At 40.3% G+C, this 13,153-nt stretch overlaps 2 protein-coding genes across 4 annotated transcripts in view; both read left to right on the top strand.

The window, feature by feature from the left end:
* The window catches only part of rnf11a (ring finger protein 11a), a 628,093-nt gene that overhangs the window by 593,347 nt on the left and 21,593 nt on the right, over nucleotides 1–13,153 (top strand). The gene's annotated exons all lie outside the window — the stretch shown is intronic.
* mast1a (microtubule associated serine/threonine kinase 1a) overlaps nucleotides 1–13,153 on the top strand; it is a 103,576-nt gene that overhangs the window by 50,300 nt on the left and 40,123 nt on the right. For all 3 annotated transcript variants that reach the window (XM_051920575.1, XM_051920574.1, XM_051920576.1), the window contains one exon: nucleotides 2,130–2,218. In XM_051920575.1, coding sequence (XP_051776535.1) covers nucleotides 2,130–2,218 — 89 coding nt within the window. The remainder of the gene's footprint in view (nucleotides 1–2,129; nucleotides 2,219–13,153) is intronic.

Genomic DNA, 13,153 nt, shown 5'->3' on the forward strand with positions numbered 1-13,153 from the left:
AGTTAGCCAATAAAAGGTGTCATTTTGCTTGGCTTTTCTCTAAGATTATATTGAAACGACAATGAGAAGAATAAATGAAAGCAAAAGACACTTGAGCTGGACGAAAGCCTAGCTACACAATAACAGTTTTTGTGGTCGTCCTGAACAGCCTTCTTAGGTTTAATCAATGCACAGTCATAACCTGTGTTTATTGTTTATGTAGCATCAACAGATTTGTGCACAGGGTTCATTACAGATAATTTAAAACCATCACAACTGTTACCAGGGGTCACCAGCTCTGTTCCTGGAGGACCACCGTGGCTGCAGGTTTTCATTCTAACCCTTTTCTTATTGAGTGACCTGTTTTTGCTGCTAATTAACTTCTTGTGAACTAATTTGAATTGACTTATTCTTGAAGACTCAGACCCCTTAATTGTTTCTTTTTCCTTAATTAGCAGCTAAACAATCATGAGATACAAAATGAATCAAAACAACTGGTGTCCATCATACAATATCTGAAAATAAAGAAAGGTGAAGGTCTCTGTAATGTCAATCTGCTCAGGTCCCCAAAACATTTCCACAGAAAAGAGAAAATTCAGAAATGTCTGCTAATGCAACACGAGAGCAGCAACAAGCCATGAAATTAAAGAATGGGTTTAATTAACAACAAGAATCAGCACCTAATTAAGCAACTGGTTGGAGTGAAATTGGTTGGAGTCTGAGGCCTGACTTAGCTGGTCTTCTGTTGGCTCCCTCACTTCACATTTCATTTCTGTTTGGGTGCCATTTAAGGAAAGAAATGAAGCAATTCAGAGGAACGATGAAGAAATTCAGGGGAACAAAGCTTAAAAAAGCAATTCAATTAAAATGAATTCACAAGAAGTTAATTAGCAGCACAAGCAGGGCACTCATTAAAAAAAGGGTTAGAATGAAAACCTGCAGCCACGGTGGTCCTCCAGGACCGGACTTGGCAACCCCTGTGTTACACCATCCATGCAAAAGTGTACAGAAATACAATTGTTTGAAGGGAAAGCCATCACAATATTTCTCTGAGACAGATTGGACCATCCTAAATAGCTCATCTGAGAAAAGTAAGTTGTGTTCCTTAATATGAGCAACTGGAATGTGGATTGTGTGTCCTGAGTGCCCAAGGAGCATAGAGGCAGGTCTAGGCATGTATGGTAACTGATGTTCACAGCCATTCAATCACCTTGTTGTGTCGCCCCACACCCCAGCCCTGTTTATACGAGTACCTTTGACCTGATGATGTCATGTGCTGCACATTTCTGGTTGACCTTACCCTAGCAATTGAAGAGTAACTGTCAATACAAAGATCTCAAAATGACAGTGCCCATCGGAAAAACAAGATGGCAATTCATCTCTAACATTGTTAAGAAAAACGTTAGTACCAGAAGTAAACTTAAGCACTGGGATCGTCCCCAAAATGACATTTGAAATATTTTTAGCGATCAAGAAACCATTTAGAAAAATTGAAAACAAAAAACGGATCATGACACACAGAATAGGCTTGCATAGAGGGAAGAGGTGAAACATACTGTATAATAAGAAGGGAAGGAACTGGGGCCCACAGTGGGCACAGTTAGGCACCACAAAGGGGAGAGGAAGGGTCGAGTGACCAGGTGGAAGCAAACTGAAGGGTCACCTCATTTCATTTGCTTTAGAGGTCATCACTTGTGTTAACGCTTTGTGGTATGAGATGTCCCACAGTAGGAAAGGTGCTGAATAACACTTATAAGCCTCTTGGAAACACACACTTTTCTATAAGCTCTTACAAACAGCATACCCATCTTGATTTTTCAAGTAATGGTAACTCAATCAGTCTTGACAAGTAACAAGTAAAATAAAAAACATGTATCAGAGCACACAAGGATATGGTTCAGATCATTAGGAAGGCTACTGCTTACTAACAATGGCCCTGCTATTGTGCCAGAGAGGTGTGTTTTCCTTAAATAGTTCAAGTAACAATGACTTCTGGCAGTGGCGGTCTGCTGATTGCCAGCACTGTTCAATTTTGAGTAGCAAATGTTAATTCAGTTGGCATTCTGTGTGTGTGTGTCAGAATGCTACTAGCACCAGCTGGGCAGAGTTTGATTTTGTGGTTTTTTTTTTTTGTTTGTTTCTTCCTGCAGTTGCCGAACAAGTAACAGGAAGAGCCTGATCCTGACAAGCACTTCACCCACTTTGCCTCGGCCACATTCCCCACTGCCAGGACACATAGGTAAGTCTGAGGAATGTAAAACCATTAATTGAGCCTTAAAACATTATAAAAATTGCTATTAGGCCAAGTCTGTCCTGATGTATGTGCATACTGCTCTAAGTTACCACAACGGGGCACTCGGCTGACCTTTATGGGGAACAGTGTGTCACTTGTCTGTATTTTTTATAGTTTTGTCCTTAAGTTTACGGTATGGTTATTTGTTCAGGGTTGTGGGATAAAATCTCCTGTAGACCCATCAGCCTATATTTTAGTAATCATAATGCTCGAGTACAATCTGAAGAAGCAAGTAGAGAGGCACAACTTTAGATTTGTGCTTTCCTTGATTGGTAATGATGAGGAATGTTTCTTATTGGATTGATCTGCTATTGCACCCTAAACTTTACACACACAAAAGGCACACACACACACTCACAGACTATCGACACAAGCACTGATTATCACTGATTATATGAGTGATTCTTACACAGCTTATCACTCCTGAGTTCTCCACATCAGGTTAAAGTTCATTACAGTCCTACTGAACAAAAACTTGTAATTGTGGCAGATTGCAGCTTGTTTTTATTATAGTGTTTGTATTTCCAAAATTGTGATGTATATTTCTCCATTACATACCCCAGCTGAAACAGAACTATTACTGACTGACATCCATTCTCCTTGTATTTATTTAATTTTAGACATACACATTGAGGGGGCTGCCTAGTGACACAGAACTTCCATATTGGCTTTCTGTAGTTGCAGACTTAATCAAATCAAGAGGCACTTCACTGGCGCAGAAAGCTTCCCAGAAGCTCTGATGAAAGAGTTCAATAGAGGAAACATGATCAAGAGGCATGAAATATTATACCATTGACAAAGATGCTCAGTCCCGCCACCCCATCTCCCACACACACTCACGCACACCTCTCTATCAGAAGCTGACAGTCAGGGAGTAAGAGCTCCTGTCTGGTCACCTCATCATACAGAGTCAAGCAGAACTCCGAGCTCTTACAAGAGCCAATCAGGATGAAGAGCTCTCTTGTGAAACTCATTCAGTCCAGAAATGGAGCTTTCACATGAAGGCCTTCCCCCATTCTCAGCAAGAACCTATTAATGACAAGACCCTCTGTTTTGCAGAGCCAATGAGACATTGAATCTCTAACACTTCACCTTATATTAACAAGAGTTAATCAGAAACGCTTGCCACTCCTCGTCTCTCTGGTTAATCAAATAGAGCCAATCAGAAGATGGAGCTGTGTCAGTTAAGTACCTCCCCTTATTTTAACCTGAGTCAATCATTAGCTAGAATGCTTACATTTGGCTCCTCCCCTGCTTTCAGAAACTGAAGCTCTCCCTTATGGGTGTCCCCAACAATCAACTAGGAACCAATAAGGATAAGGAAGTCTTTACTCTGACCTTGCCCACCTCCTCAGTCAGAGCCAATAAGAAGTAAGAGTTCTCCTACTTACACCCTTCCCTTCTATTACTTATAACCAATCAGATGGCAGCCCCTCTTTTGTGTTGACAAAAGCTAGGGATCAGATGCACTTCCTCTACTGCAGATCCAATTTTATTTACAGGTTTCCCAGTTTGCCTGAGAAATTGCAAAATCATCTGGTTTTATCTCCGCCAGATAACCACTCCCCCTCCAGCAAACAATGTCAATCAGATCTAAGAGTCCTCCACTTTCTGCTGTTCATCCTTTCAGCCAAAGATTTTGAGCATTTGCTCACAACCGTCCCTTTCTCATAATCAAAGACCAGTTAGGCTGTTGACTTTTTCAGCCTGATGCTGTATGGCCCATCAGCCAGAACCAATCAGAATTTTGCTCTCTTCCTCTTTATCCAACAGAAACCAATTAGGGCAAAGAGCTCTGCCTCTCCCAGAACAGACCTCTCCAATCAACTTCAGCGAGAATCAGTTATGGTTCCACCCTGGCTTAAGTTTATTGCTTGCTAATTGAGTCTTTTTAATATTTAAGTATAATTTTGAATGCTTTGTTACTAATTATGTTTTGTTTTTGTACTGTATGTGTTTTTAAATGAATATGGTATTATTTATTTATTCTTCTCTTTTTTTATTATGCTAAGTTTCTACAGTCATATGAAAAAGTTTGGGAACCCCTCTTAATTCTTTGGATTTTTGTTGATCATTGGCTGAGCTTTCAAAGTAGCAACTTCCTTTTTAATATATGACACGCCTTACGGAAACAGTAGTATTTCAGCAGTGACATTTTTATTGGATTAACAGAAAATTATGCAATAACCATCATAACCAAATATAACAGCCTCTAGACGCCTCCTATAGCCTTTGATGAGTGTCTGATTCTGGATGGAGGTATTGTTGACCATTCTTCCATACAAAATCTCTCCAGTTCAGTTCAATTTGATGGACAGCCTGCTTCAAATCATCCCATAGATTTTCGATGATATTCAAGTCAGGGGACTGTGACGGCCGTTCCAGAACATTCTACTTCTCCCTCTGCATGAATGCCTTTGTAGATTTCGAAATGTGCTTTGGCTCATTGTCTTGTTGGAATATCCAGCCCCTGCGTAACTTCAACTTTGTGACTGATGCTTGAACATTATCCTGAAGAATTTGTTGATATTGGGTTGAATTCATCCGACCTTCGACTTTAACAAGGGCCCCAGTCCCTGAACTAGCCACACAGCACGATGGAACCTCCACCAAATTTGACAGTAGGTAGCAGGTGTTTTTCTTGGACGGCAGTGTTCTTCTTCTGCCATGCAAAGCGCGTTTTGTTATGACCAAATAACTCAATTTTTGTCTCATCAGTCCAAAGCACTTTGTTCCAAAATGAGTCTGGCTTGTCTAAATGAGATTTTGCATACAACAAGCAACTCTGTTTGTGGCGTGAGTACAGAAAGGGCTTCTTTCTCATCACCCTGCCATATAGATGTTCTTTGTGCAAATTGCGCTGAATTGTAGAACGATGTACAGATACACCATCTGCAGCCAGATGTTCTTGCAGGTCTTTGGAGGTGATCTGTGAGTTGTCTGTCACCATTCTCACAATCCTGTTCATATGCTGCTCCTGTATTTTTCTTGGCCTGCCAGACCTGCTGGGTTTAACAGCAACTGTGCCTGTGGCCTTCCATTTCCTGATTCCATTCCTTACAGTTGAAACTGACAGTTTAAACCTCTGAGATAGCTTTCTGTAGCCTTCTCCTAAACCAGGAGACTCAACAATCTTTGTTTTCAGATCTTTTGAGAGTTGCTTTGAGGATCTCATCTGTCACTCTTCAGAGGAGAGTCAAAGGGAAGCACAACTTGCAATTGACCACCTTAAATTCTCATGATTGGACACACCTGTCTATGAAGTTCAAGGCTTAACGAGCTCATCCAACCAATTTTGTGTTGCAAGTAATCAGCATTGAGCAGCGACAGGCATTCAAATCAGCACAATGACAAGGGGACCCACATTTGTGCACAGCCAGTTTTCACATTTGATTTAATTTCATATAACTAAATACTGCTTCACTAGAAATCTTTGTTCGGAAAACACCGCAGTACTCGGATGTTCCTAGGAAATGAAAGACATACCACTGTTACCTTTGTTGTTGAAAGGAGAGTCAATTATTATGCAGGCTGAGAGGGGTTCTCAAACTTTTTCAAATGACTGTACTGTATGTAAAGTTTTTTTGTTATTGGCCCAATCTCTTATGTGAAGCCCAAGGAGGCTGGGCCACCTATTGATGCAGATGGGGGTCTGTCCCAGCAGGTATTTAAGGGGGAACTGAAGTTGTTATGCCAGCGTCAGCTTTTTATTTCCTCTGGTGTCCCACCTTTGATTTTTGCTTATGGATTTTCTGGCTTTTTGACTCCTATATCTCATTTAAGGTACTGTTTCTTGGTTTGTCAATTATTAGAACCCTGTAATGGGCTGGCGTCCTGTCCAAGGATTGTTTCTGACTTGTGCCCAATGGTTGCCTGGCTAGGCTTCAGCTTCCGCAAAACTCTGCACAGGATAAATCAGGTTTAGAAAAATATATGGATGGGTAGATTCATTATTGGATTTGTATGCTTTTAGGTTTGCCCAATATTCACTCTATTTTTGATACTGCTTTGTTTTGTTTTTTTTTGCATCTTTTTTGAATTGTTTAAAATATTAGAAAATTAGCACCACTTTACCTGATTTAATTTGGCCAGAGGTTTTTCTACATTTCTTTTCTCTTTTTCCTTTTGATATCGTGAACATTTGGGTATTTTCATGTACACTAAATGTTAGCTCCATTACTGGGCCTAAATAAGCCTGAAGCATGCCGTTTGTATAGGAGTTATGCTACCTGGGGTGAGGCCTATTCTTGGGTGCTCACACCTGAATCGGGGTTGGTCTTTTCTTAGGGTGTCCTCCCCTTTCTGTATATTTTTGTGGCAGAGAACACAACAAAACCAATCAAAAATTAGATCCTCACCTAACCCTACCCCACCTCTTTTGTCAGTAATACTTAATAAAAATGAAGAATTCTTCATTATATTCCTATTCATCTCATCAGACAGGGCCAATCATAATTTGGATGTTTCATGCAAAAACTACCCCTTCCATCTACCAGAGACCTACTAGTTGTTTTCCTACCTGTCCCATCACCGATATCCAATCAAAAATGAGTTTTGTTTTTCAAGTGCACTCCATACTGCAAAAGTGTGATGACACGCTGGTGACGAAATATTATTGTGTGGAAAATAACCATCAGATAGCTATGTGAGGCCAGAATCGTAGCCAGACAGAAACAGATCAAAGCCAGAAAAAAGACAAATGAGAAGACAACCAAGCACGAGGGCAAGACAAGAATCAGAAGTCAAATTCAAAAAGACAATCAAAACTGGAAACGGTAGCTGACACCAGGGACTACTTGGATTTGTAACAAATTATGCTACAATTCACGAACAAAGACTTTCATCTACGTAGGAACAGAGTATGATGTGACCATCAGCATGCTTAGAGTGTCTCATTCCATGACATAATTGACATATCAGGCGCGGTCAAGTGACATTTTAAGCCATGTCACATAAAGAAATAAAGAGAATGGGAATAAAGTAAAACGTTTCTACTTCACTCCAAAATGATCTAATAATGAATTCTACAGGGTAAAAAAAAATGACGATAATGATGATCTGGACTTTTGGTTTTTTATTTTTATTAATTTATTTTTTTATAACCTTTTGCTTGACCTCTAAAAATAACTGAGGTAGCATTTTGGGGGCTTTGCTTTTTGATTTAGGAGGTTTATGAAGACATTTGTTTTGTTTTTTTGTTTGGAAAGCCATTTTGTTTTTACCATGCTATCCCTGTTGTTTGCCGTTTGTAATTCAGGCAGGGAGTGTTTGACATGTGACGTAATTACTGCAGAGGTGTAAAGGTCAACGCCATATGCTCCTTTACTGTCCAAGTTTAAAAACTAATTCAAAATATGAAACTCTAGCGTCATTGTTGTTAAAGATAACTATGATCGCTATGAAATCGCTATGAAATGGTTTCTGTTTTTTGACTTTGATTTACGTCTTGTGTTTTGGCATAGGCTACACTAAATATTCTGGTATTTGACTCTGTTACATCTCTCGATTTATGATTTTATGTCATATCCTGGCCATTGTTTATATTTGATTGTCATCTTCCCAGTTTCAGCTTTGCCTCATTATTACTATTGTTTTATCTCATTGTTTCATCCTACTTAAAACGTATGAAGAGTGTTAATTATTACAGAAAGGATGTGAATCTTTTAAAAGTCCTTTAAACTACCCTGCCTAGAATAAGCCTCACCCTAGGAAGCCTGCCCACCCCCCAAACTCCACAGACCGGCTTCAGCCTACACAGGCAAGAAAAGGGGAACTGGTTTTTAAAGTTCAAAGTATACTTTAAATGTTCCAAAAGATGCCAAAAATGCCTTTCTAGGGAAAGGAAAACATACTGTAAACTTCTGCCCACAGAAAACCAATCCAAGAAGGAATCTTTATAAATATAAGATCTGCCCACTTTCAGGCTTGACATATCTCCAGTCTGGACTTGCTCACACCATCAAAATTTACAACACTTCTAATGACTCCCCCTCTTTTATTAACCAGAACCAATCAGTACAAACTTCTTCTACTCACACGATGGCCACCCCAAACACCTAATGCAATCAAAAGCTAAATATGTCAGTTAAAAGAACAGCTACTGTAATTTGACCAGAATGAGTTGGGACTGACTCTCTTTCAAATGCAGCCAATGAAGACCAGCATTAGCTTACAATGCTCTCTGTTTTTCCAGTATGTAAAGCTGCTTCTACAATCGGAGGGCCATTTGTAACCATGTGGATAAGAAACATGAAGCACTGTTGCGATTAGTCATTTAAAAAGTGTATGAAGTACAGATAGCCACAGGTGGTAGATACGTGAGCAGTTAAATATGTTTCAAGTTTATCTCCAGATTGAAAGCAGTACTTCTCTTCACCTTCCCATATATTTTTTAGAAATCAACCCTGATGTTTGTAATGACTACCAGAAAGTTTCACCAAAATGACCAACAGAGACAACCCACCTATGGCCTGTTACTGCAACTGTGCTTATCTCGTCTGTGGTCTGTCTGAAACTAGAAGCTGTAGGCGTCAGATGTAACCTACAAAACTGAATCTCAAGTTGAATAGGAGACAAAGAGTGCACATATGAGGAGAGTGCTCCACATGGAGTGACGTCATCAGTGACATCCCTCAGGAGTCTGTCCTTGGTTCATTACTTTTTCCTGATTTATATTAATGGCAAAGATTCCCATATGGTTAGTAAACCTGGGACATTCCTGGATGATACTAAAATTGGAGGAATGGCAGACACTGAGGAGGCACCAAAAACAATTCAGAAAGACTTCGATAAGCTCCAGAGCTGGGTGAACACTTGGAAAATGCAGTTGAATGTAGAAAAGTGCAAAGTACTCCACGTGGGTAAAATGAACCCTAATTATGAAACAAACTACCGAGTTATAAATAAACAACCCTGTTGGACAGAATGGTCACCTGTTATTTGTCAAATTTCTTATATTCTTATTGTCATGGAACTTGAGTGTGTGGAAAACGTTTTTGGGCAATATGAGTAAACTCTGGCTAAGAGCCGGAAAAGTGCCGGAGCTGAATAAAAGCCTCAGCCAATCCCATTATGGTCAACTTGACTGCAGTTAAGCACAACCCCTCATCTTATTAGAGAGTAATTGAATTAAAAACAGACAAAAACAACTGCCAAATATTATGGAAGGAAGAAGGCCAAAAGAAGTGTATCACTTGTTCAGTGGTCCTCTTGGAAAATATACTTAGCTCATTTGTGCATTTTTTTAATATATGTATATAGTTTGCCAAGGAATGGAAAACGAGTACAGCAGAATACACACTGTATTAATTGTCAGCTCTAATGGGTGTCCCTATGAATAAAAGAGGACAGTGAAAGTAATTTGCTGGGAATCAGTGAGCCCAATTAATAAGAAGAAAGCAAAGAGGGGTAATGAGGAGGCCATTGAACATGACGCTCGACTTCTCAGTGCAGGCCTCAGACATCATTCTTTTGTTTCCATTACTCAGGTTCACTATGAATCCTTGCCCAGTATCCCTGCAATCTCCTCATCCTTTCTTCCTGCAATGTACAGTGGACGTTGGAAGACCACACCTTCATTGCTTACCCACTAATTTCAAAAAGCTTCCGTGCTTAATGACATGGATCCCCACATACATTTCTTTGCCAGAAAAACTACATCATCCATTCATTCCTTTTACAGACCTGTTTACTCCAGAATACTCCAAAGCATGAGATGCCAAATAGGAATAAATCCAGAATGGGATCCCACTTCAAAACAGGGCCAAAGAATTTCCATGATATGATTCAGTTAATAATAATAAGTTACACTTATAGAGCGACATACAGAGTAAAAAAAAAAATTTACACAGAAGACAAAAGTTTGTAGAAGAGGAAATTTTTCAGTTGAGATTTAAAGGTGGAGAAAGAGGAGCAATCTTGGAGAGACTGAGGAAGAGAGTTCCAGAGTTGAGGGGCCATAACACTGAAGAACCTGCCACCCAGGGGGGAGAGTCTGGTGCGTGGGACAGTAAGGAGATTACTGCTCGAGGACTCGAGAGAGCAACAAGGAGTGTAAAGAACTAGGAGCTGAGTGAGGTAGAGGTGGGCAAGGTTATGTAGGGATTTCAAGGTGAGAAGCAGAATCTTGCATTTAACCCTTGATGGAGCCATCAGTTAATCAAATTGTAGAAGGATGCAGTGGGCACTGTTTGTCTATATGACCATTTCTTCTCATCATCATCATTATTTCTGGTGCGATGGTCAAGGAGACACAACAGGCATGTGACAGGGTCAGGCTGCTCCATGTTACCATTGATTAAATGAACTTTTAAGACTTAATGATGGTTAGCTTATGTCAACCGCTTAATTCAGTACTGGGTTACTGCAAGTTGTGCCCTGTCGTGACAGCCCTGGGCACAAGGCAGAAAAGAATACTCAGCAATAGTCCAGCTCAATGCCCATGCGCACACTTGATGGACTAATTCAGAGTAGTCAGTCAGTTTAATGCACTTGTCTTCTGACTGTTATTGAACATAAGAGAAGACCAAGGTACAAATAAATAACTTTTAAGTAATACAGTGGCTTTCTGTAGCAAACACCATTCCAAAGCACCAGATCCATAATACAACTTACCACACACACACACATATATATATATATATATATATTTATATATATATATATATATATATATACACACACATATACAGTGCATCCAGAAAGTATTCCCAGCGCTTCATCACTTTTTCCACATTTTGTTATGTTACAGCCTTATTCCAAAATGGATTAAATTCATTTTTTTCCTCAGAATTCTACACACAACACTCCATAACGACAACGTGAAAAAAGTTTACTTGAGGTTTTTGCAAATTTATTAAAAATAAAAAAACTGAGAAATCCCATGTACATAAGTATTCACAGCCTTTGCTCAATACTTTGTCGATGCACCTTTGGCAGCAATTACAGCCTCAAGTGTTTTTGAATATGATGCCACAAGCTTGGCACACCTATCCTTGGCCAGTTTCGCCCATTCCTCTTTGCAGCACCTCTCAAGCTCCATTAGGTTGGATGGGAAGCGTCGGTGCACAGCCATCTTAAGATCTCTCCAGAGATGTTCAACCGGATTCAAGTCTGGGCTCTGGCTGGGCCACTCAAGGACATTCACAGAGTTGTCCTGAAGCCACTCCTTTGATATCTTGGCTGTGTGCTTAGGGTCGTTGTCCTGCTGAAAGATGAACCGTCGCCCCAGTCTGAGGTCAAGAGCGCTCTGGAGCAGGTTTTCATCCAGGATGTCTCTATACATTGCTGCAGTCATCTTTCCCTTTATCCTGACTAGTCTCCCAGTTCCTGCCACTGAAAAACATCCCCACAGCATGATGCTGCCACTACCATGCTTCACTGTAAGGATGGTATTGGCCTGGTGATGAGCGGTGCCTGGTTTCCTCCAAACGTGATGCCTGGCATTCATACCAAAGAGTTCAATCTTTGTCTCATCAGACCAGAGAATTTTCTTTCTCATGGTCTGAGAGTCCTTCAGGTGCCTTTTGGCAAACTCCAGGTGGGCTGCCATGTGCCTTTTACTAAGGAGTGGCTTCCGTCTGGCCACTCTACCATACAGGCCTGATTGGTGGATTGCTGCAGAGATGGTTGTCCTTCTGGAAGGTTCTCCTCTCTCCACAGAGGACCTCTGGAGCTCTGACAGAGTGACCATCGGGTTCTTGGTCACCTCCCTGACTAAGGCCCTTCTCCCCCGATCGCTCAGTTTAGATGGCCAGCCAGCTCTAGGAAGAGTCCTGGTAGTTTCGAACTTCTTCCACTTACGGATGATGGAGGCCACTGTGCTCATTGAGACCTTCAAAGCAGCAGACATTTTTCTGTAACCTTCCCAAGATTTGTGCCTCGAGACAATCCTGTCTCGGAGGTCTACAGACAATTCCTTTGACTTCATGCTTGGTCTGTGCTCTGACATGAACTGTCAACTGTGGGACCTTATATAGACAGGTGTGTGCCTTTCCAAATCATGTCCAATCAACTGAATTTACCACAGGTGGACTCCAATGAAGCTGCAGAAACATCTCAAGGATGATCAGGGGAAACAGGATACACCTGAGCTCAATTTTGAGCTTCATGGCAAAGGCTGTGAATACTTATGAACATGTGCTTTCTCAGTTTTTGTATTTTTAATAAATTTGCAAAAACCTCAAGTAAACCTTTTTCATGTTGTCATTATGGGGTGTTGTGTGTAGAATTCTGAGGAACAAAATGAATTTAATCCATTTTGGAATAAGGCTGTGACATAACAAAATGTGGAAAAAGTGATGCGCTGTGAATACTTTCCAGATGCACTGTATATATATATAATATATATATGTATGTATATACACATACATACAGTCATATGAAAAAGTTTGGGAACCCCTCTTAATTATTTGGATTTTTGTTTATCATTGGCTGAGCTTTCAAAGTAGCAACTACCTTTTAATATATGACATGCCTTATGGAAACAGTAGGATTTCAGCAGTGACATTGAGTTTATTGGATTAACAGAAAATATGCAATATGCATCATAACAAAATTAGACAGGTGCATAAATTTGGGTACCCCAACAGAGGTATGACATCAATACTTAGTTGAGCCTCCTTTTGCAAATATAACCGCCTCTAGACGCTGTCCTCCTATAGCCTTTAATGAGTGTCTGGATTCTGGATGGAGGTATTGTTGACCATTCTTCTATACAAAATCTCTCCAGTTCAGTTCAATTTGATGGACAGCCTGCTTCAAATAATCCCATAGATTTTCGATGATATTCAAGTCAGTGGACTGTGACGGCCATTCCAGAACATTGTACTTCTCCCTCTGCATGAATGCCTTTGTAGATTTCCAACTGTGTTTTGGGTCATT

This window comes from Erpetoichthys calabaricus, chromosome 17, assembly GCF_900747795.2.
Source record: "Erpetoichthys calabaricus chromosome 17, fErpCal1.3, whole genome shotgun sequence".
In the NCBI taxonomy this organism is placed as follows: domain Eukaryota; kingdom Metazoa; phylum Chordata; class Cladistia; order Polypteriformes; family Polypteridae; genus Erpetoichthys; species Erpetoichthys calabaricus.